Source organism: Hippoglossus hippoglossus, chromosome 21 (genome assembly GCF_009819705.1).
Source record: "Hippoglossus hippoglossus isolate fHipHip1 chromosome 21, fHipHip1.pri, whole genome shotgun sequence".
In the NCBI taxonomy this organism is placed as follows: Eukaryota; Metazoa; Chordata; class Actinopteri; order Pleuronectiformes; family Pleuronectidae; genus Hippoglossus; species Hippoglossus hippoglossus.
The window spans coordinates 18,131,240-18,158,395 of record NC_047171.1 but is presented as its reverse complement, the minus strand read 5'-3'; the positions used below and the strand labels follow the sequence as shown (position 1 = coordinate 18,158,395).

At 38.3% G+C, this 27,156-nt stretch overlaps 1 protein-coding gene across 1 annotated transcript; it reads left to right on the top strand.

Moving 5' to 3' along the window:
* The first annotated feature begins 4,391 nt into the window (after nucleotides 1-4,391).
* Nucleotides 4,392-27,156, top strand: uxs1 (UDP-glucuronate decarboxylase 1). Its single transcript, XM_034574648.1, has 15 exons — nucleotides 4,392-5,127; nucleotides 6,657-6,684; nucleotides 7,470-7,518; nucleotides 7,860-7,903; nucleotides 9,605-9,665; nucleotides 10,134-10,314; nucleotides 13,874-13,978; nucleotides 16,416-16,475; nucleotides 17,172-17,293; nucleotides 23,041-23,160; nucleotides 23,678-23,721; nucleotides 25,231-25,291; nucleotides 25,428-25,485; nucleotides 25,674-25,777; nucleotides 26,357-27,156. The coding sequence occupies exons 1-15, from the start codon at nucleotides 5,037-5,039 to the stop codon at nucleotides 26,486-26,488; spliced, it is 1,260 nt and encodes a 419-aa protein (XP_034430539.1). The 5' UTR covers nucleotides 4,392-5,036; the 3' UTR covers nucleotides 26,489-27,156.

The window sequence follows — 27,156 nt, the reverse complement described above, 5'->3', positions numbered from 1 at the left end:
TAAAAGCACAATTTGAACATGTCTTAGTGAAGAATCCAGGCTAAGCACTATAGGGCAGGGGTCGGCAACCCGCAGCTCCGGAAGCCGCATGTGGCTCTTCAGCCGCTCTGCAGTGGCTGCCTGTACAGTGTTGCGTTCAATGAACGGCGTTTTCTTTTTTTTTCGCAGCAAGAGAGGCTTGGGTTGTTGTTGTTTTTTTAAGCCAAAATCAACCAACCTCATGCCAAACAATTTTGACACATTTATCTACACAGATGTGTGCTTTTGTTTTGCCTTTCTTCACTGTTTTTACGATTTTCTCTGTTTTTTCACACTTTCTCAACCCTCAAATATCATCATATTCACAAAAGTGAAAAATGTAAACAAAGATCTTTTACAAAAGAATTTCAGAAATGAATCAAAATGAATCAAGATGCCCTGACTTAGCTCTTTATATATTTTCTACCTGACTCTATTTTTCAATTTGTCTGAATCAATTTTATTCATTGATTCAATTTCTATCATTAATCCTGTTTCATTACAATAAACATGGAGATCCCGTTTTTTATAATTGAGTGATGTTCATTTATGCATTTTCACTCTGAGCAGTTGTCAGTTTAGTTCCCACAGAAGCTCCGTGTTGTCTATTTTCATGTTGTTACCCACAATTAACATGTCAGCTGACATTACAGACGAATGCCGCCTCATGAATGTATTTGTTATATAAAGAAGATTTCCTCCTCTTCTGACAACTGCAAATGCTTTAATGAAGGTATGTTGTTTTATGTGCGCAACTTGTTATTTTGTTAATTTAACTCGCAGTACGTCCGTGATGCAGGATTATTTCAGCTACATCCAAGGAGCAAGGTCTGATTTCGATGGTTTCAATTGTTTTACAGTGGATTGCATTTACTGAGCATGTTTAAGTCTTCAAATGAAACAGTCAACTGGAAACAACATGTTTCATCACTGCGAATATTGTTGTTTCATGTCTTCTCAGGGAGTTAAAGTGAGCAGCTGCAAACCAGATGAAATTGATCAATGAGCAATATGACATTAGGGATAATTTCCAGCCAAGTGCTTGTGTACCTTCTTTTCAAGATTGAAGTATAAAGACAGAGCGGAAATTAACGTGAGTTCATTGCATTGTGATTGTCCTCAGGTCATATTTATATAGCTTCCCACCTATAATGCATCCACGTAAGGCTGGTGGGATTGTTTGATACTGACGTCATTCTACTGACCATTAAACTGTCTGTCTCTGCTCATTGGCTGTGAAGACAATAAAGTCGTATTTTATTTTTGGTGATGCAACCACTGCTCTGGTTTCATAAAATATGTAATGTCCATCCATTCATTACCCATACCGCCTATCCTTTGAGCGTCGCGATGGGACGGGAAGAAAGAAACCATTATGGTGAGATAAAAACAAATCCGAGCATAATGAATGATGCAGACGACCATTGGAAAAGAACTATGGCATGTTGAATAATATTATCCGGTTATATCATATGTAAGAAGAATAAGCTGATAATATAAAATCACCTGAATATGGACTGGCTTTGTTTATTCCAGCTGCCTCACTGACGACCACCTGTTGGATAAGCCAGAGCTTCTGTCCTCCATTGTAAAGCAGGGAAGACAAACCTCATTACGACGGAATCTTTCAATTGCATCTTCAAGGTTGTGTCTTTTTTCCTGAAAGGTCATTGTTATTTATAAATTACACTCACTCCTGACCACATGCATTTAAATGTGTGATGCTCTAGTCTCTGTCTCCATGTTTCAGAATGAGCTGTCACCCCAATATGAAGAAGGTGAATGGAGTTTGTATTGTTGTTGTTGTATGTAGAGGTACAGTTAATGCTAAGTCAAGGCATCAGATATTACAGTTTGTCCTACAGGAAACATCGATGTTAGTGCCAAATTCTAACAGCAATTCATCCTACACTTCTCCAGCCAGCACTTGTAATCAATTATTATTATTTATATTATTATTGTTATGCTGATTTACATTGGATTTAATATATAGTTTTTGGAGGAACAGTGCAGTCATCTCACAGCAAGAAGGTTCCCAGCTTGGTCGGGGGTCTTTCTGTGTTTCCATCCCTGTGTTACCCTGGCGACCTGTCCAGGGTGAATTCTGCCACTGGCCCAATGTCAGCTGAGATTGGCTCCAGTTTACCCTCCTATTTCTTTTCGAACCAAGTTTTTATTTATTCTTTCATATCAAACTTTTATTGATATACATTCTGGCACTGGTCCTTCCTTACTCCTCTCTACACTCAATATGTTTACACTTCACTATTTTTTATATTTATACTTTTAGAATTGTATCATTCTTTGTGCCTGTAACTTTTAAGCCAGATCTGGCAGAATGATTTTCTTCAGGATTAATAAAGCTCTATCTTATTATATGCTCATTGATTCTGGAGTCTGTGATAAATCTGAGAAGAGGAAAGTGAGGAAATGGACTGTCTTACTATCATGGTCACCAGGTGTGCTTTGCTTTGCAGTAATGTTTGAACATCACATCTCACTTAATCTTAGGATTACACATTTATTTGTGTTAGTCACGTCACCATCGGATGAATTCACAGCCAGCTGGGAGTTAAACCGTAAGAATATTTACTAAGTGGGTTGACTGTCTTCAAATGTATTTGTTATTGTGTGTTGTTTGACAGCAGAGATTAAAAATTTACAAGAAAAACTTTTTTTTGATGCCTGACTTCCCTCTTGCAAACTTCCCTCTAACTTCAGATGATGAAGCATGAAAATCAGAAAATGTTTAATTCAACGTTTTGATTTATCAGCGAAACCCACACATTCCCTTTCAGCATATCTGTGCCTGTTTCTCTTTGGTCCTAAAGCTGGTGATGAACTTTCCATGCTGTGTCTCAGAAGCCTCCAGCTCTAAACAAACATTTAATATCGCCCCTTTGGATCAAATTTAATTTAATCAACACTTGACAAAAAGGACACCGCAGCTTTAGAAGTAGATTTCAAGTCAAATCTAACCAGTGCTCACTAGCAGGTTATTAACGGGGCTCAAGATATGATAAATCATCACCATAATAAACATCTGGGATATACCCTTTATAAGAAATTCAGATATCAGTGTGGACCATTTGAGCAGTTCGAAGCAAAAAAAAAATAAAAAATCAATCTGGTAACCTTTCCATCCCTGTTTATCTTCCAGTCCGTGCGGTGTTTGTGATGATTGTCTGTTTGAATTTGTTCACACAGAACCTTCAGAGGGTATATATGAAGATATTAACAACCTGAAAGGTGAATTATAGACCTGAAGGCAGCAGCTAGGCCAGAGTATTAGCCACACCAATTTAGAATCAAAAAAGAAAACTTGTCCGTAGATGAGGTTTTGTCCTTATTTTCTATAAAATTTTAAACTGTTATGCTATGAAAAGAACGCCTCGACCATGATTTTCTCAATCAATAATTTGTTTTACTTAATCCTACTCTGGTTTAGTTATAAATTGTTTTATGCATCGATGCTTAGATTTTTTGTAAAATGCTGGTATAATCATCCAATCAGCTTTTAGTTTTTATATATCAAGTATTTCCCAATGAATGTTGACCTGAAGTATAGGGTATAAAGACACACTCAACTTTTTTACACATGTACAAAATATTTCTACAGCTCCAATTAGTTTTACACATTTGTTCACGCTTGTACAAAATGTCACTACTGCTGAAAAATATAACACATTTAAAAATGTATTTCTGCTGCTAAATGGTTTTTCCACATATAAAAAAGCATGTCTGCACACAACTTTTATACATGTATGAAATATTTCTACAGCAACAATTTCTTTACACATGTACTAACTAGATCTGTGTGCACAAAAATCTTCACACATGCTGAAATATGTCCACAGCGTCAACTTTATTACATGCACAAAAAGGTTACTGTTCAACAACAACATTATTTCCCAGGCACAAAATATGTTTGCGCTGAGATTCATCGAGATGATCTGATTATTTGATCCTGAACATGAAGCCCTGCAGTCCAGATTCCTCTAGTTATAAATAATCTCAGCAGGAATAGAACATGCTGTGCACATTCAGCAAACACAAACACACTTCAGAAGACAAAGCGTTTACAGTGTCAGGCTGAAGTGGGAAAATCAACAAGGTGCGTTCACTGCACCGTGGAAAGTTTCGCTGTGGAGGAATGAATGAACCATTGTGTCAGTGTCGAAAACCCTTCTGGGACTTGAAGAAAAGAAGGATAGGGACGAAACAGAATCACTACAACGTTATATCACTCTATTCAAACTACACGTGACAATACGTTCGATGGCGGCTGGAATATAACTGTTAATATTATTATTATCGTTATTATTATTATTGTTAGAGGTTCGCCAAGGCGTCACAGAGGCGCTGCAGGAGAAGTCAGGCTGCTAAATCGAGCACTGACTCATCGCTCATGTGATGTTGCCCGGCCCGACACAGACTGGAGCAAACCCCGATGTGCGTGTCGCTGACAGGCGAGATGTTTCCGTGTTTCCCCCTAAGCTTCACTGGGTGGTTTTTGCCTGACAGAATTAGCCTGTGTTCAGTTTCCAGCAGCCGCCATGAAGGGAAGGCAGACGCGGTTGTAGCCGCTCGCTAGCTGGCTGTAGCTACTTGCTAATGTGCTGCTAACGGCTTTGGATTCCGCAGCGTCAACACGGTTTCTAAATGTGCCTTTCAGATATCAATAAGAAGGAAAGGGTGTGTATTAAAGCTGTCTTCTCAGCGGGAGGATGAGTGGCGCTGATAAGTGAGTTCATGCGCGGTTGTGAGTGTTGACAGTGACAGTGTAGCTCGCCAGCTGATAGTGTTTTGCTACCTGTGAGCGCCGCTAGCCACGTAAACTGCTCCTGCCGGTGTTGACGTAGCAGGAGCAGCTAGCTCGTCTGTCCGGTGTACCAGGTGAGCTAGCCGGGTCGGGACTAAGCTAAGACAACGCCGAGCTCCACAGAGGGGGAACATGAGCGGTGGCAACTCAACATGCTCTAGCTGGACTTGAACGTGTGGCTCGTTTGGTGTCCTGGATGATGAAGCGTGTCATCTGGCTCATATCAGGATTAAATAGAAGAATGATGAAGCTACTCTTTGCCCTCGCCTTGATCGCCTACATTGCCTGTAAGTACATAGGTCTGTCCATGTGAGTGTGTTTTAATTTGTTAAACTGTCACCATCCCTGTGACATTATTATTATTAGTTCTAACACATCCAAACTGTGAACTCGTGATAGGATTTGGATCTTGCTTGCACAATGCACAAGTTCAATATATTAGTCCTATTACTATTGATGAAAATTGTATTTATACTATTTTACTAAATTATACTACTATTAATATAGTTGTATTGCCCACCAGTAACTCCTGAGTGAGTAATTTAATGTGTTACTGGATAAAACATATTTTGTAGTTAAATCCTTGCAGAGTATCCTGCAAAACTGGTTGGGCATGAAATGGATGAGTCACTGCTGAAGCGAGCAGGCTGAACAACAAATATATTTTAAAAAAGATATTCATGATGAACTATCAAATCGTCAAGAGCAGGTAATTACATTAGGGAGAGAGGGACTTTAATCCAGTGACGTAATACAGGTAGTTTGGATTATTTTATTGACGTTTGCTGGTCTTTTATTTGAAAGAAAACTGGAGAAAACAGCAAAATCCACAGATGCAGGTTTCAGTTTCCCAAATGAGAGGATTTGTTTATGTAAATTGAATAAACTTAAATTTACATTTAACCGGTGCTTCGCTCACTGTAACCTTTTATGACCTAAGAACCCGACCAAAAGTGATACTGAATTTATGGAGTACATTTTTTTCAATATGTCCACCATTACTTTTTATTTCACATGTGTGTGTTCATTGAACTGCAGACAGTGGAGTTGGAGAAGGCCCTGGTGGACAAACTATGTGACCATCAACAGTTTAATCAACAGAATTGTTTATTGCAGCTATGTTGTTAGTAGACGTGACATAAAAGGACATCGCTGTTCACTGCAAAATTATCAAACTACACATTTTCCGTCCAAATGTTTTACTTCTCTGCTTTGCCAAAGAGTGGTTGTATTGAGGACAATGCACAGTGAACATGTTGTCTGTAAAACCCATGTTGTCTTCAAAATGGCGCAGTGGCAGGTTATTTGATAAAAAGAAATTATGTTGAATGGACTGTCTAACTGTGGAAAAGTGGCTCATTAGTAAGAATAATACATTTATTTCAACAGGGCTGTCGTCATCAATATCTGTACTTGGTATAAGACCAGTCAAAGTCAAGTTTAGGCCCCTTTATACTTTCATTTTGGGGTTGTCTGAGAAACAAATCAGTGGTCATCAATCTTAAACATTGGTATTAGATCAAACTGTGAGTCCAACGAAGGCAGATTTGGAGGTTTGGTGGCCAAAGATAGCAATTTTGCATCCTGTGCTGCAGTATTCTGACTGTCAGAAATTACGGATTTCATTCTCAGTGACTGCTGCTGCGAAGACTCGTATCTAAAAACCAAGGCAACAGTATAAAACATGAAATGACACAGAGTAGAATTTTATTAGACAGTCTGGTATCGTTGGATGTGACACTGCTCTATAGTTTGTATTTACTTTGTATTCACGATCCTGCCATTTTATCACAAGATTTCTGTTTCTCTCTTCCAGCTGTCTGGGGAACATACACAAACATGAGGTAAAGTAATTGATTTCTCTATTACCTTTTTTTAATAAAAATAATTTTCATTGCCATTGTAGCTAAAGCTGAATGCTAGATTCTCATGATTAACTCTGACAGGGTCTCACTGATCAGGTACTCGCAAATGACTTGATTGTAATTAGACATCCTCCATCCATCCATTATATATAATAGGGGTTAGGGTTAGGTTTATTCTTTGAGTCGGAGGGGCTGGAGCTTGTAACATACTGTACGTACAGTGTATACCTTATACAGCACAGTGGAGCTGCTCTGTCTGGGATAGCTGAGCTGTGATGACCGTTACACAGAGAAATTAACATTTCTCTGTGAAACTTCCCCAGTAGATGACAGCAACTAATGTTCATGTAGATACATGCAAATTAATATATTTATATTAAATATTGTTTTGCAATGCTTTTATGAATGAAATTGTTGTCCCTTATATAGACCATTATTGAAAGTTACAAATCAGTGAGAATGTAGATATTTTATATTATCTAGCGTTACTGTTTTTCAGTAACTGAGTTAGCAAAAAGCAAACATTCCTCTCTGGTTATTTTATCCATTAACAGCAAACAGTAAATCAACTGTTGGGAGCCATAAGAAAATAGATATTGTGATGTAAAATTGTATCCATACATCCCTCTGGATTTCAGGTGGTGGGTCATTTGTTGCTACCTAATGATGTTCTTGATCTTAAGTGCTGTTTTATTTCTGGCCTTGTGATTATGCCTGACACAGCCACCATGTAATCACCCTCTCCTTGTCTTTGCACTTCTCAGATCAATACAAGAACACGGAGAAATGAAGATTGAGCAGAGAATTGATGAGGTGAGTTTAACCAAGATAACAGTTGTCACCCTGTAAAGCTTTCTGAAGAGCTCCTCTGTGTGTTATTAGCCGGTATTGAAATATCATTAAATGTTTACAAGATAACCCCTTTGTAAAGACATGCATGTTAGGATATTTTTAAGCTGCAAAAACTAGGTTTTGGATTGGTTTTAAATAATCTGCTATAGCTTGGCCTAAATCGCTCTGTGGCCAATGTGTACTGATACGTATGTGTTAACATTGCCATCAAGAAACACTATAGGATCCATTTGATATTTTCTAAGCATGGACCTGTGTTCTTATCTTGCATGCAGTATCACCGACTTTTTATCTCACTTTAGGCTGTGGCTCCTCTCAGAGAGAAGATTCGTGATCTTGAACAAAGGTGTGTACCTGTGTTTTATTCTTACATAAATGAACATATACTCAAAATTTGTTGGATTCATTTGCATGGTTTTTACCTTCTTTGTTGACAGATGTTTGAAAAGCGATCCAATAAAACATATTATAGTGTTAGAAGTCACATGGTCCTTGTGATCGTTTGACAGTAAATGAAGCAAATAGTGACCTTTCCATCGCAGCTCCTACTGAAACCTTGTGCTTTAAAATGTTAATTATGTATGTCACCTTCTATGCCTTGAATGCTGATGAGGGATCAGTAAAAGGGCAGATGATTTCATCCAAGTGAGCATAGGGATGGGAATAAAAAACCTCTTCCGACGGAGAAGTGGTTTCAAAATTGTCACAGCCTTCTGAATCATATACCTGATATACACATCGCTGCCAGGATTGTTTTCTGACAATTACATGTTACAAAACAGAGCTGCTGGAATCTAGAACTAGACTGAGTCATGGCAGAGAGGAAGAAATTGTGAGAAATGCCTTTATTTAACCATTCAAACCATTTGGTGTCTTCATTGTGGCCCAGGACACATTTACACTACTAAAATAATGTGGGCACACGAGTCCCAGACCACGTAGGAATGTGATCTGAGTGATCGAGATCTCAAATGTTTTCTCAGTGCATCTTGGGTGCATTCGTACCTGAATTTAGAGCCTTCCAATTGTAATTTGATCACCCGGTTGATGCTGTAGACCTTCAGGCAGTTTAGTTTAGCTGTGATCAGATCACCAGAGACCGATGTTGATACCTGGTCTGACCAGGGATTAAGAAAACCTGCATCAAAATAAATATTACATTTTAAACAATGACACACTGTTGCAACAAATAGCTCTCATGCTACAGCCTTTTTATGAACATGGAACATGCCACAGACTCTTTTCAATGTCATTCTTCTGAAAAGCAACTGTGGAGAGTTAAAGGTCTATTGTGTGGAACATTGTGGACATAGGCTTATTGGTGAATGAAGCCTCTGATTTTCTGTTCTTTTGCTGCTACTGATGCATTTACATCTAATAAAACATCTTACCTCTTATTCCTTGAATTGAAGCAGAAGTACAAAGGCCAATGATTAGATGATTTAATCTGAGCCCCATTTTCCAAACGTGTGCTCTTTTCTATAAATCTGCAACATGTCACATGATTACAAGTCCCCTTCCCCAGCAATCCTCCCGAAACGCCACTGTGGATTGTTACAGGTGAATTCCGTGGAACATTGTGTAGGCGTAGGCGTATTGCTGAATGAAGCCCTTGCTTTTCTGTACTGAAACAGCTACTGATGTTGCACAAATTGCACTTTCAGAGGTGGAGACATGTTTGACCATTTAAATGCAACTTTATTTTCATAAGTTTAGACATGTTTAATAATATTTTACTCACAAATGTCCATTTCTGAAATGTATGTCTCTATATCATCCTTCAATCCAAATCTTTAATTAGATTTTCTGATTGTAGTCAAATAAAGGTAATTTCAATATATAGTTAGAAACACTTAATTCACTAAGTCCATCTCTTTAAGTTAAACATAGATACAGTAAGAGGCCATGTTTCCTCAGTGCATTTTAATCAGACAGGAAACAGTTCTTAAAGACGAATCAGCTACGTCGTAGACATAATTCTGTTCTGTTTTCATGTAGTATTTCCTCCAGATGTTCAACACTAAAACGTTTGTCTTCTCTCTCCCAGTTTTTCTCAGAAATACCCTCCTGTCAAATTCCTGTCAGAAAAGGATCGGAAGAGAATTCTGGTGAGAAACGTCTTATTTAAAATTCATAGCCATTCAAGTTAACCATGAAATCCTTGAGCTGAGGCCCTTTGGCTATATATGGGTGCAGTTCACTTACCATTTAGAACATTTTTAGTGAAGCACATACAAGTGGTACACTCAAAGGTAAAGGCTGCTGAGAGGGTCAGTTCTGGGCTAGAAAGACCTTCAGGTATCCTTGAGACACTTTACATTCTTTCACACAATTTAAAACGGAAATCGGGTTTTCTGCAACCTGGATTCTCAACTCTTCTCTTGTATGATGCAGCAAATTGATTTGGTGATTTTGTGTTATTCTTTTCTACAGATCCTCTAAAGCTCTATAGAGATTTTCAGTTGGGTTTAAGTCAGTGCTCTAGCTGGACATTCACACAGTGTTCTGTTAGCCACTTCCATGTCTGACCTCCTGAACTCTCTTATATTGCTAAAATACATGTGATCTCCCTCCAGATTACTGGAGGTGCTGGTTTTGTTGGTTCCCACCTGACTGACAAACTGATGATGGACGGCCATGAAGTGACTGTGGTGGACAACTTCTTCACAGGGAGGAAAAGAAATGTAGAGCACTGGATTGGCCATGAGAACTTTGAGCTCATCAATCATGATGTAGTGGAGCCTCTCTATATAGAAGGTGAGCAACAGAGTAAAAATTGGGGTTGATGAAACATCTTCTTTATTAGTGTTAGAGTTGTAATTACACTTGAGTTTGCCCTTTTTCATCACAGTGAGCACTTCCTCAAAACTAGGCACACTGGTTTATATTTTACCTCAACAAAAAAATGTATTCTAGTCCTCTTGGAAAACCCGCAATTCAACTTCTACTTTCTTTCATAGTTGTCCTGATGCATATCAGCAATTAAATGTAACCACTTTCTTGCACGTTGACAGTTTTACAGCCAGAGGGAATATTCTTTTCACTGAAAAATTAGTTTTATATTAATAAATTGCCCCATGGTATGGATCAAACGGTCTTGTGGGCCTCATATGGCCCAGAGGTTATATGTCTCCCACCTCTGCCATAGTTTGTAAGAATTATTTTTATTTCAGCTCAGAAATAATCATCCTTTACTCTGAATGTGATGAGTAACACACCATTGTTAATCAAATGTGAGTCTCTGCTTGTGGAAACTGTAGGACAAAGCAGTCATTGTACAAATTGCCATTCAGTGGATCTAATCTAATTGCCTTGGTCAGTAAATTATAATTTTTTGCTCATGCAAATGAGGTTATGGGTTGTTTTGCCTTTTAATAGATATTAAATACACTATATGGGACAAAGTATTGGGACACACCTCTTATTCCTCAAATTCAGGTGTAAAGGGATAGTTCACCAAAAAATTTTAATTCACTCATTATGTACTCACCAACTGGGGCCAATGGAGGGGGTGGGTAGAGTGTGTGAGGTCCACAAAACACTTCTGGAGTCTAAGAGGTAAACTTTGTTGCAGCAGAATCCAATACAAGTGAAGTCAATTGTGTCCTCTTCTTCAGACGTAATAAAACAACAGAAAAAACACAACATGCCTCCATACTGCTCGTGTGGTGTGATGCACCTCGTAGGAAGATATCAGAGGATAAATGTGTTTTTGAAAGACGTACATGTTAATATAGAAAATATTTCCGATTCAGAAATTTACTCATCTTATAGTTGGAAGCAATTTTTTGCTGCTTTTCCTCTACTTACCTCATCTATTGGACAACAGCCTATTCTTAGATATGGTCATCTCATTATATAATTTCCCGGCGGGTGGTCACAGAAAGCGTTAGCTCTGGAGCGGGTCTATTATGCTCAGAATGTCATGGGCCAATTCCAGCATTTTTGTAATGGATGCATTTTGAAGCCTGATCGATTTCTGATCTTTTGTATTTTCACACAGAGTATTCAAGCTGTCAAAAACACCCTGTTGAGTTCAGTAAGACTTTGACATTACATTATTATGAGGGGGAGGAGGTGGACTAAAAGAGTCCAGCACTTCCACCCCCTCATCCACCTGCAGTGTTCAAGTCTTACAGAGCTCAACAGGGTGTCATGTCCTGGTTTGTTGACATAAACAAAGAACCGCTGTGTTGAATAATGATTTTGTATTAAGAACAAGACATTGACTTCACCCACCCACTAGTGATGAGATGAGAAAGATGGCGATGGTGGCTGTTTTTAGATGATTATTTCACAACCACAGGCAAATTGACCTCAATAGATTTCTGTATTTATTAGTAGGATGACGTGCATGGACAATGCCAGAGATGCACTGATTTTATATGATTGATTGGAATCCCTCACCCATGTCCAGTTAAATTATTAATTAATTAAATATAGTCACTGATGTAAAATTCTGTTTCACATAATCTGACATGCCAGCTGCATATTGATTCGCACAGACTAGCTGGAAGACACAACAGTAGCAGCATTAAATCATAAATAAGCATCATGTTACACAGGCGCCAAGAGACAAGCTGTGAAACCCAAGACCCTAGTGACATGTGGCTCTTAAACATATGTGTTTGTCAATAATGAGGATTTTGTAGGGTTTGTAGTTTTGTGCATTGAAGAAGAATTAAGGTCAAAGGAGTCTCAATTTTATCTAAATAACTGGCCACCGATGTTCCATGTCTGTCCTCAAGAGTTTTGTCCGTTCAGGTGTTAGACAAGACATTTTGAAATATAAACCTGAAAATGTGAATCACCACCAAAGAAATGCTAGAATAGACACCAGACAAAACACTCAAGCCACCAGGAGATTTCCTGCTGCTTGCTATTTCATGAAAACCTGACGTTAGTGTCTCTCAATTTCATGAAATTAAGCATTACAAAGAATAGAGAAATGCTTCTTTTCAGAACAGCTGGAACGAGCCATGAATGTGACAATGTTTTGAGCCATGAATCATGAGGTCAAGACTGCAAAAGCTCTCCTTGAAAAGATGAGAAATGAAAGGAATGATTTAGAAAATGGGACAATAATGAAGAGTTGTACAGAATGAGTCACAGGTAGCGGAAGACGAAATTACTGATGACACACAGTACAGGGAGATTTGACTTTGTTGAAGATGAGGAAAAGCTTGTGGGCCTGACCCAAACTTAAGTGTAAAAACAAAAGGTTTCCCAAACTAACGATTAGTTTGATCTGTGCTAAGTCACTGAATAACTATTAAGTTGTTTTCCTTGATGGTCACTAAGAGTAGAGATGTTGCTTTACCAATACCAGCATTGGAAATGCCTCAGAAACTGTCGAAAATACCAGGTTGAGAATTGGAATGGACGTGAATCTGTGTACTGATTCGATACCATATCTTAATTCTTGATTCACTCAGATGAAACTGCAATTTCTTTTTTCCGAAAGTCACTTCCTCGCAGCTAACCCTAACCCAGTAGCTTTGCTGTACTGCCTCTGGCAAGTATTGTTTTTAGAATGGCAAAAAATACATGATTTCTGGTAGCGTAGCCGAAGCCAGAGCCAGAAAAACTGTCTGCAATTTGGCAATATTTAACATTGAAAAGTAATAAGTAGCAGTGATATTTACCATATGCACCACTTGTGTTGTGTATTCCTAGATTTAGTCATTGGTATTCTTTTTAACTTATGACTTTCAAACAAGATAATAAAAAAAATTGTATGACATTAACTCTCTGTATATATTTGTTTGTCTATGAGTTTACCCTTAGCCAGGCCATACAGCAATGATTGCAAATCATCACTTCTATACAGAGTTAGTAGCATACAGCTGTTTAATATATTAGATGAGTTATTTTTAAATATACTAGTATCGGATCAGTACTTGCTATCAGCCGATGCGCAAAGTCCAGCTATTGGAATCAGTAGCGAGAAGGTAGAAATGGAACATCTCTTATTGAGTGTACAAGGAGAGAAGTTTCACATTTCTGAGCTATATTAAAGTGTAGATTAACTAGCTCTGGCTTTTGAGTTGACATGGGACACAGTAGACAGGCACATCCTTCATCTTGAATTTGCTTTATTCAACATTTTTATTTTAAATTTCAAATGTCTTTTCTCATTATGCTGCACTTTGCATCTCCAAGGCTGGTTATGAGTGATACAAGGCCAAGTATCCAAAAAGCAGCAACATTGAGCAAATAGAAACACAGGAAATCATTCAGTTGCACTGTCATTACATTAAATTATATATATCTTTTCATGGTAAGATGATTTATGTTTCTCCTGGTTTTTACACAGTGGACCAAATCTATCACCTGGCGTCTCCAGCCTCTCCCCCCAACTACATGTACAATCCCATCAAAACTCTCAAGACCAACACCATCGGCACTCTGAACATGCTTGGTAAGTATGGAGGATCATGTTAATTGATTTTGCAGTTTCTTTCGAGGTTTTCGAGATCGACCAGTTTATCGCAGTTGACCTGTTGGTTACCTCTGAACTACAGGATAAATTCAGATTTATAAACCACGACATACTATGATTAAGCTGGTTTCAAGCACAGACTGTAAATAAAGTGAAGCCAATGTGTTTCGATCGCCTCTTGGTGGCTGGCTGCAGTATAGACCATAAATCCTCCACCATGTTAATGGTTGGGATGTCGACCAAACTAAAAAGTCAGAGTAAACATTAACAAAAAAAATTTCAAAGATGGTTTCTGTCATTTAAGTAGTTCTTATCATATTGATGTACTGTATGTCCAACTGTTCATGTTTCTGTTACATTTGGTTTTAATTGTTATTTGATGCTTTAAAAATGGGGTGAAACATCACGATCAACAGCTGCGACTGACTCATGATTGGTCAAGTGCTTGCATCAACAGGACGTCGCTGTCGTGGATCGATCTACCGATCACGACTGCACAGAATTTTGGCTCCAAATATTTAAGATAGTGGCATTCGTATGCAGGATATTTTGACTTCATTTCTGGATACTGGTAGGAAGAAGACATCTTTATATAATGTCTATGTCAAGGAGATTCTTTGGTTCTTTTAGTTTTAGTCTGTAAAGATTTGAAATCATTAATTGTTTTTCTTCACCTTGTCGTGTGGGGCAAGAAGAGTAGTAAAACAATTCTTAACAGACCATTTTCTTCCCTTTTCCTCTCCCTTGTCACATTTTCAGCTGTTGCACATGACAACTGTGTAAAGTGTAAAAATCCAGCAAAATATCTTGTTGTTTTGTCTTGGTGCTGGAAGAATATTCAAATTGATGTGAAGATTTAGTGTGATAAGCGAAAACATTCTTCCATCTCACTTAAAATGGTCATTAAGCTTTCAACAGCAAAACAATCTTTAAAATCTATAATTTATACCATCTGAGAAAACGGAAAACTCTGCTTCCTTTGTGTTTTTATTTTACAGCACCCCATTTTTCAGCAGTGCTGTTGTGTGCCAGATAGAGCCATTGTATAAGAGATCAGTTTCAAACAATACAAATAGCAATCCATATTACCAGATGGATGAAGCCAACAGCTTTAAAGATTCCATGTGTGAACTGCAGTGTTCATTCTTTTCTTCAGTCGGTGATAACAATTTTAAAGTATTTCCAAACCACTGTGTGAATATTGACATAAATTTAGATTATATTCAGAGCATTGTGTGATTGACAATACAATCAGGTGCACTGTATGTGTTTACAAAAAATATCTCTGCAGTATGGAAGCCCATTTCCGCCACTGTGATGAAGAAAACAAAAATCCTGTATCTCAATATTATGACTTAGTATCTCATTATAATGAGATACTGACTGCTGCTAGTACTGACTGCTACTCTGACTGCAGCAGAGCAGGGAAGCCATGGTTGAGAGACTGCGGTCAAGCCAGCCGCCTCTCGTGTTTGCATTGTCAGAACAGCCGACTGTTTTATTTTTTATTATGACAGATCATGACTCCGGATCGTTCCGTCACTTTAACCCTGATGTCCTGACTCTGCGTGTTACGTCTCGTGTTGTGTGAAGCAGGGGAATGCGTGCACATGGTGTTTAAACATGTGTCTCATGAACTCAAACAGACACAAAGTAAACGTCAGTCCTGTACGTGTCCTAATAACTTGTGATCAGTGCTGGTGTTTATTGTTAAAGTGTAAAGTGAGCGCAGGTCAGAGGGGAAGTGAGGAGGAAACAGACTCCGACACATACAGGACTTCCCTGCTGTGTTGCGCCCCGCCCAAGTCATAATAATGAGATACTAAGTCATAATAGTATCTCATTATTATTATTATAGTATCTCATTGTTATGAGATACTATCTCATAATTATAAAAATAGTTATTACTATTGTCTGCTGGCAGACGGAGATAGTATCTCAAACATCAGTGTGAAAATAACTACCTAAAATGACAGAATCCATCTTAGAGAAAAATGTATTTGACGTGTACATTGACTTTTTTGTTTGGTCCATGTCCCATCCAATAACACGGAGAAGGCTGTATTCATAACCTAGCCACCAGGTGGTGACACTTCGGCTCCACCTGAGGAGCTGTCATGTTGTCCATTTCAAAACACAGTCTATGGGATTTACTCAATAAAAACACAGAAAATTACAATTGGTTGTGCGTTAATAGCTTAAGGACATCAGGATTATATTGTGATTGTCAGAAGGTGTGACTAAAGATGGAGATCAAGTCACAGTTTATGACAAATTAAAGCAGAAAACCTGGTAATTTCACAGGGTTCACACTATGTGCTGTTTCACTTTCGTATGTGTGTATTTTCTCAGGTCTAAGGCCACGTTTTTTTTCTGGTAAAAGAAGACTGATCTGATTGTGTTGTTTGGCTTTTAGGTCTTGCCAAACGTGTGGGCGCCAGACTTCTCCTTGCTTCGACCTCTGAGGTTTATGGAGGTAAGAAAGATGCCTCCCACTCATATCGAAGTGTTCTTTAAGTAAACAGATGACTTTCTGTGTAAAAGGTCAACTTTAAGAACATCTTTGCAAATAGTACTCAATGGACATGTGTGAACAAAAATATTTTTTATGATTTCTAGATTCAGCAGGAAAATACTATCTTTTTTTTTTTTTTTTTAACACTGAGTATATATCATGTGCCAAACCTTTCACAAACATGGCCTGCATTACATTTTTACACAATGTCTTTTTGAACACGCTGTCTGCTCCATCAAGCCCTGTTGTTTATTTGTGTATCATTGGATCCAGTCACAACTGAATCTTATTTTAGCAGAAAAACATTTACGATTTGTTTTTTTTAAGAGGCAGCATTTATGACACTAATTCCCTCTCAATAGTTTGACAATGCAAATTGAAATATTTGTGCCAAGCAATCACACACAGAGAGAGTGTCAGAAATGACTAAAGAGAGCTGTTTCCTGAGAAACCAATCATGTCATTGAATTTAGCCCTGCAGCTTTATATCGTACCAGCGGAAGAGTTGAAGTGACAGAAATCCAGTGAATGTGTTCAACTATGCAAGATCGGAAGCATACTATTCCAAATTAATCCTGCCTGATTCTCCAAACAGAGAGCTGAATCCATTAGTTTTAAAAATGGGTCTGAAAGGTTACTGAAATCTTTGTGTTCCAGATCCAGAGGTGCATCCACAAAATGAGGAGTACTGGGGTCATGTCAACCCTATTGGTCCTCGAGCATGCTACGATGAGGGGAAACGAGTAGCAGAGACCATGTGTTATGCCTACATGAAGCAGGTATTATCACTGAAACTCTACAGCGCGCACACACACACACACACACACACACACACACACACACACACACACACTGTGTGTATATATATATTTTTTTATGAATAAAAAAATCACCCTCTCTACCTCCTTTGGGGGGTGGTATTGTCTTCCTCAAGTTCGGGTCTGGGAGTTTGAGGGTTCTGTGCAGTATCTTAGCTGTTCCTAGGACTACGCTCTTCTGGACTGAGGCTTCAGATGTTGATCCTGGAATCTGTCTCCCAGTTTGGGGGTCACAGCCCCCAGTGCTCATATTACCACTGGGTCACATTAGTCTTGACCTTCCACATTTCTTACAGCTGAGTCTTTCAACTCTTTTCATAATCCTTTTTTCTGATGTTGCTGTCAGCCGGTATTGCCACATCTACTATTACTGACTTCTTCGGCTGTTTGTCGATCACCACTACATCTGGTTGGTTAGCTAGTAGTTGTCTGTCAGTCTGGAATCTGAAGTCCCACCGGACCTTAGCCCTGTTGTTCTCAACCACCTTCGATGGTGGGTCCCATCGGGATTTAGGAACTTCTTATCCATACTGGGTGCAGATGTTCCTGTACACTATTCCTGCTACTTGGTTGTGCCTTTCCATATACACTGTTCCAGCTTGCATCTTACACCCTGCTATTATATGCTGGACTGTCTCAGGGGCGTCTTTGCACAGTCTGCACCTTGGGTCTTGTCTGATGTGGTAAACCCTGGCCTCTATGGCTCTTGTTCGTAGGGCCTGTTCCTGTGCGGCCATGATTAACACCTCTGTGCTGTCTGTCAGTCCAGCGTTCTCCAGCCATTGGTAGGTCTTCTTGAAATCAGCCACTTCCTCTATCTGGCTGTGGTACATGCTGTGTAGGGGCTTGTCCATGCATGTTGTTTGCTCCTTGTCTTCTTCACCTTCATCCGGTTTCTGCGGCATTCACCGATCAGCTTATCATTTGGGGGAACTTCACGGTGCAAGACCCCCCCCCCCCCGGCCTGTTTGATGGTCATGCCTGGGCCATGGAGGAGGAGGGGCCATGGACTCGAAACACAAGAACGTCATGTTTTTTATATATATAAAATACCATGACCTGGATTACTGATAATCTTCACAGATAAATAAATAATTATCTTTTTCTTTAAAAAAAAAAGCACATTTTTTAATTCAACCTTATGCAATCACTTGATCCAAACAGATTTTTGTTCCGTTAGCACCAAATCATTCTAAAACTAGAATGACACATTGTAGTTTGCATTCCCCCACCACAGTCCACTTTCACACATAAATATCAGTCTCCTAAATTTGACTTTCATCAAGATCCATGAGATATTCTCTGAGAAATCAATGAAATTTGAAAAAGACCTTTTCGAGGAAAAATCCTACATCCACCTCCTGATGCAAATCCTCACGGAAATGTAATGAGTTCTTCCCTGACCCATACAACATCCTTCCACCAAGTTTCGTTGTACTGTGTCCAGTAGTTTTGTGTAATCCTGCTCACAACCAAACAAACTAATAGACCGGGCGAAGGTTAAGAAATCTTTTGATGTGCCTTATTTTAGATTTGTACAAAATTATCGGTAAGAAGATGTGTTTATTGGGTCTGAATAATGAAGTAGGATGTGCTAACGTTTCCAGCTTTTCTCATCAGGTCTCTAACGGTATTGGTTCACATGCTGCTAAGTGGCCTCCTTTGAGAGGATAATTTAGTATAAGATACAAGTCATGTCAGTGAATATTGTGTTGAGTTTTGTGCTGGAATGTGAAGCCCTTGAAAATGTCACACGTTTACATAAATATCCAAATGATGTTTAGACTGTGATAAATTTTTTCCCCCCCTGTTACGACTTGATTGACACCAGCCTTTGATGATCAGATATGATTGACTCCTCTTGCCTTTCCTTCAGGCAGGTGATATTTATTTATCTGCCTCGTCTCCACAGCTGCCCATTATTTTTTTCACACTTACAGGGAGAATTCTGGGAAATGGCAGCTTTTCAATATCCAGCTGTCAGTTGTTTGTGCAGAGGAACAAAAATATCTCATATTACATCTGTTGCCCAGTCATGTAATCAAAATTCATTAACCTTTAAAAAGTGATGAGTGGAGGTTATGCAGTGGATGAAAAAGCATTTTCGTACCTACTTTTCAGACAGAGGGCAAACATTATAAACTATGTATCAGTGGATTTCTGATGCATTGATTTACATGATGCTTTTAAGCAAAAAATGTATCTGATCGTGCTCATTTAAAAGATAAGCATGCTACTCCATTTTATCATTAGGACGTATGTCATGTATGGGTAAACGATTACGTGTTAGGATTTTATCTTTGCTAATATTGACACTGTCTTTACTTATTGATATCAATAATGGGACTATCAATTATGTTATTTAGTGGTTTTGTGTTGATCTATTGCAACTACATTAAATCAAAATAAGACTATAGAGGAGCTGTAGCCAGTTCAAAGTGAAAGGCAGTAAATAACTGGATTAGCCACATTTTCTGGCCAATTTTAGATACAGGTGGACTAAAATGTAGATGTAATATAATGATAATAATAACATAAATGAGTATAACACATAAATAAATGTGTTTATTTATTGTCCTATTATAAAACTTCACTCTTTCTTAAAAGGACATTAATTATTAAACATACAATATCCCCATGATGCAAGACTGGTAAGTAAGTGATTATTTAGTGGAATTATTTAGTAGTCATGACTAAACAAAGAGATGCACCACTTTCACAAATGCAAATTTTCAAATGTGGATCTCCAACAATGGCAAGTGTTAACTGTTTCTAGGCTGTGCAGTTTATTCTATCAAATCCAGCATTTACATCTACATATAGTATTTGTATCCACGTATTAAAACAGCGGCCGTGGCTTATTTACAGTTGCACACCTCATCTTCCAGAAGTCGTATTGATCTTTTCTCAAGTTTTTTACAGAATTACAGGTTTATTTCCGTATTACTTTGACCTCACAGCTAAAAAAATGTCCAGTTGTTTTGACAGAACTCAAGTCTCACATGCTGGTAAGCCTTAATTAATTTTCAGATTTCCACTTGCACATTAAAGCCCTGACATGTTCATGGTGATATGATGACACTAATGCTGGTTTAATCTGAACCTCGGCATGAAGAGCAGTGATCACTTGTGTTTTGTTGCGGCCTCACAGCAGGGAATGACCACAGGCACTGCACTTTGTTTCCCCTTATAAATGCTGCTATAGATAGAGATATCAGGGAGGTGTCAAGAAATGAGGGAGAAAGGCGACTTAGTTTCTTAGACAGATTCAAAGCGGGAACGCTGTGGCTCATGGTTGGAATGATAACCTCTAAACCACGGGATAACTCAACAGTGAAATTGGTCGATCATTCCAATGTGGTTGTATAAATATCCTCACACAAATCGGTTTCAAGTGTCTGCCTCTCTGGGTGTAAATCTACACTTCTACCTCTGTACAGTAGATATCCATTCTATTATTCAAATATCAGCACAACAAAAACACAAGTTGTTTTGTTGTCACATTTACACATGTATGGTTTAAAGAAGCATTACATCCATAATATTTTCCTTCATTTAGTCCCTAACACTTTTCTATTTTAAAAGTCCCATTTTGTGGTTATTAATCTAATTTATGATAGTTGGATTAATAATTTATTCATGACACATCAATTAGGACTAAAGTGAGTGTAGAATGTGCATTAATTCAGACTGTTTTCAACATAGTGAATTAAGCTAATTCCTCTCAGCAGTAAAGAGTATCAGGGTCCAACTCTTCGTGCACAAATATTTCCCGACCTAACTGTGCATGCACCCGACACACGCACACATTTCCCAAGACCTATTTTATCGTTATGTCCTCATTGTGTCCTTGTGCCTCATTGTACTGAATATATTTGCAGGGAGTGTCAATTGAAATTCATGCTCCACATTTTCAACAGGACAGTCTACATAATTTTCATGTTTTTATTCATGTTTTCTGAGCTTAAATGGGTCCACATCCCATCCAAAGTAGTCTGTACTGAGGCATGATGCTGGTGTAAGAAGGCCATGGATTTTCAAAAAGCAGGAGAGTTTTCTACCTCTGTGGGATCAGTGTGTGTTTCATGATGTAGTTGGCATTTATTAATCTCATTTATTCATTCTTTGTCAGAGAGTGTGTCTAAATGTATGTAAAGGGAGCTTTGTGTCATACTTGCCTGAAGAGTAATTTGACAGGACGTTAATTTAATTTGATCTGACACATTCTCACATAATGCTGCTAATTATGCTTCACATGAAAACAGAACCAATTCATCAGCACTTGATGATCAACTGTGTGTAGGAAACGTTTTCTAGGAAAGTGAACACGCATGATACCGTGTGTATTAAATGCTACACCTTACAGAATAGTTCAGTTTGTAGAGAAATGCACATTGATCTAAAGGGGTAAAGTCTTTCAAATAAAGCCGCTCTTTTAGCCAATGTCCATCAATGTTCCCCTGTTGTCTTAGGCCACATATTAAAAAGCAACTTACAGATTAAATAAAAAAATTGCACAGTCTAGACAATAAACTGCATGGATTGTAAAAGTGGCAAATGGAAAATGTACTGTACTCTTCCAGCTCAGAGAGATACATTTTCTTTTGGAATCTATTGGACGGATCAGAGAATGGATTTTAATTAAGGGGTAAGTTTTAGAGAAACTGGTTGTTGGGTGCTAGAGGCTGACGTCTATGATTTTCCTGGAGTTATAATCAAAAATTGTCAGGGAATCTGTGACTAACACACCTTTTTAATTCCTTTAATATTTTGCATGAGTTATACTATGGCAGGTACTGATTATGTTTCACAGATGGTTGACCTAAAAGGTCGGACGGCCTCTGCAGGAACATTTAGATTAGATGTTTTATGTTGGGAGTTGACACCCTGTCTGGGGTTGTGAATAGGTGGAACTGGAGTCTGTATCTCATGAGGATTATGGGCATCTTGACATGACTTATGGTGACCTATAGACTGCTATCTGTTCCCTCCAATATGGTATAATACTGAAATGCTTCTATTGTACTTCAAGAGTTTTGGTTTGACTGTCTGTAAGAATCCTCTCTGTCGACAGATCCATGTTGTAATAGACTCCTATTCAAGAAAGGATCATTCATTATTTTATTCACCACTGTGAACTCTGTAATTCAGCCATCTTTCATCAGACATCTGTGCAGAAGATTGTTCTTAATTATACTTGAAAATGGAAACTCAGTAAAAAGGTAATTGAAACATGGGCTTCAGTCTTGATTTAGCTTCCCCGGCAGCAGATTAATTCATCTTTTTGCAAGTGCAGTTTAGATATTAAAGGCAGTGAATCTTGTGAGTGACACGTGCCGGAAGAATGTGTAGTGATGATATATTTCACCGCCAATCAGTAAGAACTTTATGCTGCTGATTTTCTTTAGTGATGATGATTTTCTATCTCCTTACTTCACTTACGTGGTTTGAGACACTTTGAAAATCAGCTGATTTATTGCTGTAGTCCATATTATTATATCTACATGTTTCAATATGTGTATGATAATTGAGCAGTCTAAACTTTTAGGTAGGGAAACCGGGAAAATGAAATACCTGTCAGGCTCTGTATATTCCACAAAGATGAAGTATTAAAGTACACAAGGTATTCAGTTTTTTCAAAATCATCTAACACAAAGGCTCCGCAGGCAGTTTGAAAATCACTAATCCTCTTTCCTCTTTGCTCACAGGAAGGAGTTGAGGTGCGAGTGGCGAGAATCTTCAACACGTTTGGGTCCCGGATGCACATGAATGATGGACGTGTTGTCAGCAACTTCATCCTGCAGGCTCTCCAGGGAGAACCTCTCACTGTACGCATGTTAACATTACCACTGATCATGTGCCTTCACCGGCTTTATTGGACAGAAACCTCTGTACGCATCAGACTTGTTTTAATCTATAGCATTTTCAGCATGTATGTTCCTGGTAAGCATCAGTGAGGTAATGACTGATTATTGCTGAAGTGTGCATCTTTAATTAATATTTCAGATACATTTGTAGATTTTTAATCTGTATCCAGGAGTTTTTCATTCTAATCATAATTCATTTACAATTTGATTTAAAGCATTTGATTCTAAAACCTGACACTGAAAAGGGAAATAGGTAAAATAAGTACTGTGCATATCTTTTGATTGAGTTTAATATGAAAACCACAAATTACAATGAACTTTGGAGTCCTAATAATTTGAACATAATCATGACAAAAATAATCACCTCAAGTCTGTTGTCTCGAAACATGTTTAAGACAGAGAAACACACATTCACTATAGATATGAGTATTTTACAGGAATAAAAATCTGTTTCCTTTTGTTTTTGTCGTTGCTCTAGGTGTATGGTACTGGTTCTCAAACACGAGCCTTTCAGTATGTCAGGTAAGACGACGAACTGTAATTTATACTTGTATTGTTATAGTTTTTTACATATAATAGCTGTCTGCCCACCGATAAGGAAACTAAAACATAATTGATTACCTTCTCGTGCTCAGACATTTGACAGGTTCAAAGAATATTTATTGGTTTGTGTGCATGTGATGAGATTAATTTGATCAGTTTAGATAAGAGACATCAGAGACTTCTAGCATTTGATGCTCTCATATCTCTATAAAGCACCTTCTGCCCTGTGTGAGGTCAGCAGAGGTAAACAGTTAAATGTCAAGGTCTTTGAGAAACATCTCAATTATGTGAAACTCAACAACTACATTATTTTCAGTTGTAGTGCAAATGTACATAAATACTGTACAGTCTAATACAACAGGCCAGATTCTACCGTCCTGTGTTACTGGATGTTATGGTAATTTTATGGTGCTGTTGATTTGTATAATCTCTGTTTAGTCTATTCCCCCCTCATTTGTTTAAATAAGATGAACAAAATACATGCATACATGTATGTGCATGAATTTGACATATGGGAGAAAGAAGAGCTATATAACACATGGATGTGGTGCAGTGATGGAAATTACATTTTTATAGAAACGCAGCATTTTCTCTTCTCTGACCTGTTTAAGGGAGGCACCTGGCATATCATTATCTGTGTTTGCATGTGCCTGAGAATGTCAAGGTCTAATTCCTATTGAGAGAACTCTACAAGGTTTTTATGTTTGTGAGCATGTGGTGCTAAAGCTAAATGGACTGTAGTTCTTATTTTGATTCCTCTCCTGGCTTAGATTCATGCAGTATATGTGATCAATACATATGAATTGAGTTGGTTTTTCAAACATAAATCATGTGAAATGGTTTCCTTTCTGGACTAAATTTTTAAACTAGAATGTCACGTACCTCCACCGATGCCCCGCAGTCCCCTTCAATTCAATCAAGCTGCTTCCAATTTCATATAATTCTGTTTACAGACAAACAAAGGGACAGTAGGGGGGGGATTTTTTTTTAAAATTCTGTTTCTATTTAAAATTAACATGAATTATTCCTGGGGAAAACTGTAGAAATGAAAAAAATGTCCTATCTCACAATGTCCAAGGAAGTGGTAAAACATTCCTGGATCTGTCCCCTGATATGGATCTGCAGTAAAATGTAATTGGTTCCTCCCTGACCCATACCACAACCTTCCTCCCAAGTTTCCTGCCATTCCGTCCAGTAGTTTTTACGTAATCCTGCTAACTAACAAACTAACAAATAGATAAGGAAAACACAATATATATGAGCTTCAATCTGCTTCTGGTTGAAATCAACTTTGTGTTCCATCCAATCCATTAACAAAAGAGAAAAGCTATATTGAAACAATTGTCTGCCCGCTGAGAAACTAATGTTACGTTACATACAAAATAAACATAATGTTCTTCAAGAACAATGCACACGGGGTTCAAGAGAGAATCGAATAGAAGAGAATCCACATTAAATCTCTGGTTCTGTGTTTCATTCGTTTTACAGCGATCTGGTGAACGGCCTGGTTCTATTGATGAACAGTAACATCAGCAGTCCCGTCAATCTGGTGAGTTCTTCTTGCATGTCTGCGTTTCACAAAATAGAAAATTAAGTAAACATAAGCAGACACTTTACCCATGAGTCTGTGTTTTCTGTCTCTTGCTGGTACTGATGTGATGGACTTGTATGAAATCTGTTTGTAGGGGAACCCAGAGGAACACACCATATTGGAGTTTGCTCGTCTCATTAAAAGTCTCGTCGGTAAGTTAGATCGATTGACAGCTATTATTTAGTGTTGCGGGAAATTCTTGCCTATAGAAGTCAGTTCCAGTTGTAGTAAAACGCTAAATGATGCATGTAGTTTGCTCATTATTGTGGGTTCATGGCCAAATTACAACCTGCCCATGTCCATGCCCTCATTATAACTGAACATTAACACACTCTCACAGTGAGCCGGAGTCAGATCCAGTTCCTTCCTGAGGCCCAAGACGACCCACAGAGGCGAAGACCAGACATCCGAAAAGCCAAGATGATGCTCGGCTGGGAGCCGGTGGTACGTTCAACACAAGAATGGCTAAAACTCCCACATACTGTTCTCCCAGAATCTCAAATGGTTATTCCTTTGTTATTTTGGGAGATACAGTCTGAAACACAACATTTGCTTCACTGCTAATGATTGTCATCGCATTGTTCCTATAGAACGTTTAACATCTAATATCTATATTTTAACATCTATAGAGCAGATAAATTAACCTAAAACTATCACAAATATATTTAATATTTTGAGATGTTTCCAAAAATAAATATCAATGCTAAAAGATGACAAATATTAATTAATAACAGTATGAAAACCATCACCACCAAAACATATATTAATTATTTTGTTTTGGTCACATATTTTGAGGTGAATCTGTATCATCAAGGCAGATTTATCCACATCAGGGAGTGAATGGCAGAAGAAAGTATATTAGATCATCAGTAGATGATCAATGGTAAACTAAGTGTGACCGTCTTATTTATAGCCAATAATTTTAGTTATATTGTCTAAATCTCAGTTTTTATGGGTGTAGTTGTAACTGGTAGTGTATTTTTGAAGTGGTGCTGAGTTGATGTTGTGTGTCTTTCGGACCAGGTGCCGCTGGAGGAGGGCTTGAACAAAACCATCCATTACTTCAGCAGAGAGCTGGAGCATCAGGCCAACAACCAGTACATCCCCAAACCTAAAGCTGCACGCATGAAGAAAGGACGGCCCAGACACAACTGAGCTGGTGCTTCCCACCACAGACTCTCCCAGAAGGATGTGAACACTCCTCAGAGGACAACTCTTTAAACTACACTGCTGGCCACAGCACTCTGGGATATGGATTCTTGTTTTTGAGAAGCAGAGACATGTTGTGAGTCTCTTAAAAACAATAGTGTTGCCTTGTGTTGGAGCTGCAGCTGCACTGCGTGTGTGGGTTTCCTCAGCTCACCCGAGCCTGCGTGTTTGGATGGACAAGCCTGAATCAAAAACAGCTATTTCAGACAAACAAATCTGATACTCAGCCTATTTTTTCTTTGTGAATTTGTGCTTTTGCTATTTAAATTGCAGACATGAGAATCTCTGTGCTTTGTGTTAATCAGTTTCATGGCGTTTTGTCTCCAGAGCTTGGTTGCCTGACTTTTATTTTTTCTCTCCTGGATGTTTTGTCGTATCAGTGGCATGCCGGCTGCCCGTTGGCTGCCTGTTGGCTGCCTGTTGGCTGCCCGTTGGCTGCCTATTGGCTGCCTATTGGCTGCAGGACTGTTCAATTGTTCCAGAAAGACTGTTGCGGCATCATTATTCATTGTGTTTATCAGGACTTCAGTGTGATCTACTTTGTGAAATCTCATTTCAGGATGTGCATTATCAATTTCAGGTGAAGATGCTATTTTAATAAAATATTTTCAATA

What these genes read in the sequence shown, in the direction of transcription:
- uxs1 (XM_034574648.1), top strand. Translation starts at nt 5,037, where the DNA reads ATGATGAAGCGTGTCATCTGGCTCATATCAGGATTAAATAGAAGAATG. An exon ending in GGAGCCTCTCTATATAGAAG is followed by an intron (nt 10,315 to 13,873) that starts GTGAGCAACAGA and finishes GTTTTTACACAG; the next exon opens with TGGACCAAATCTATCACCTG. An exon ending in GACCTCTGAGGTTTATGGAG is followed by an intron (nt 16,476 to 17,171) that starts GTAAGAAAGATG and finishes TTTGTGTTCCAG; the next exon opens with ATCCAGAGGTGCATCCACAA.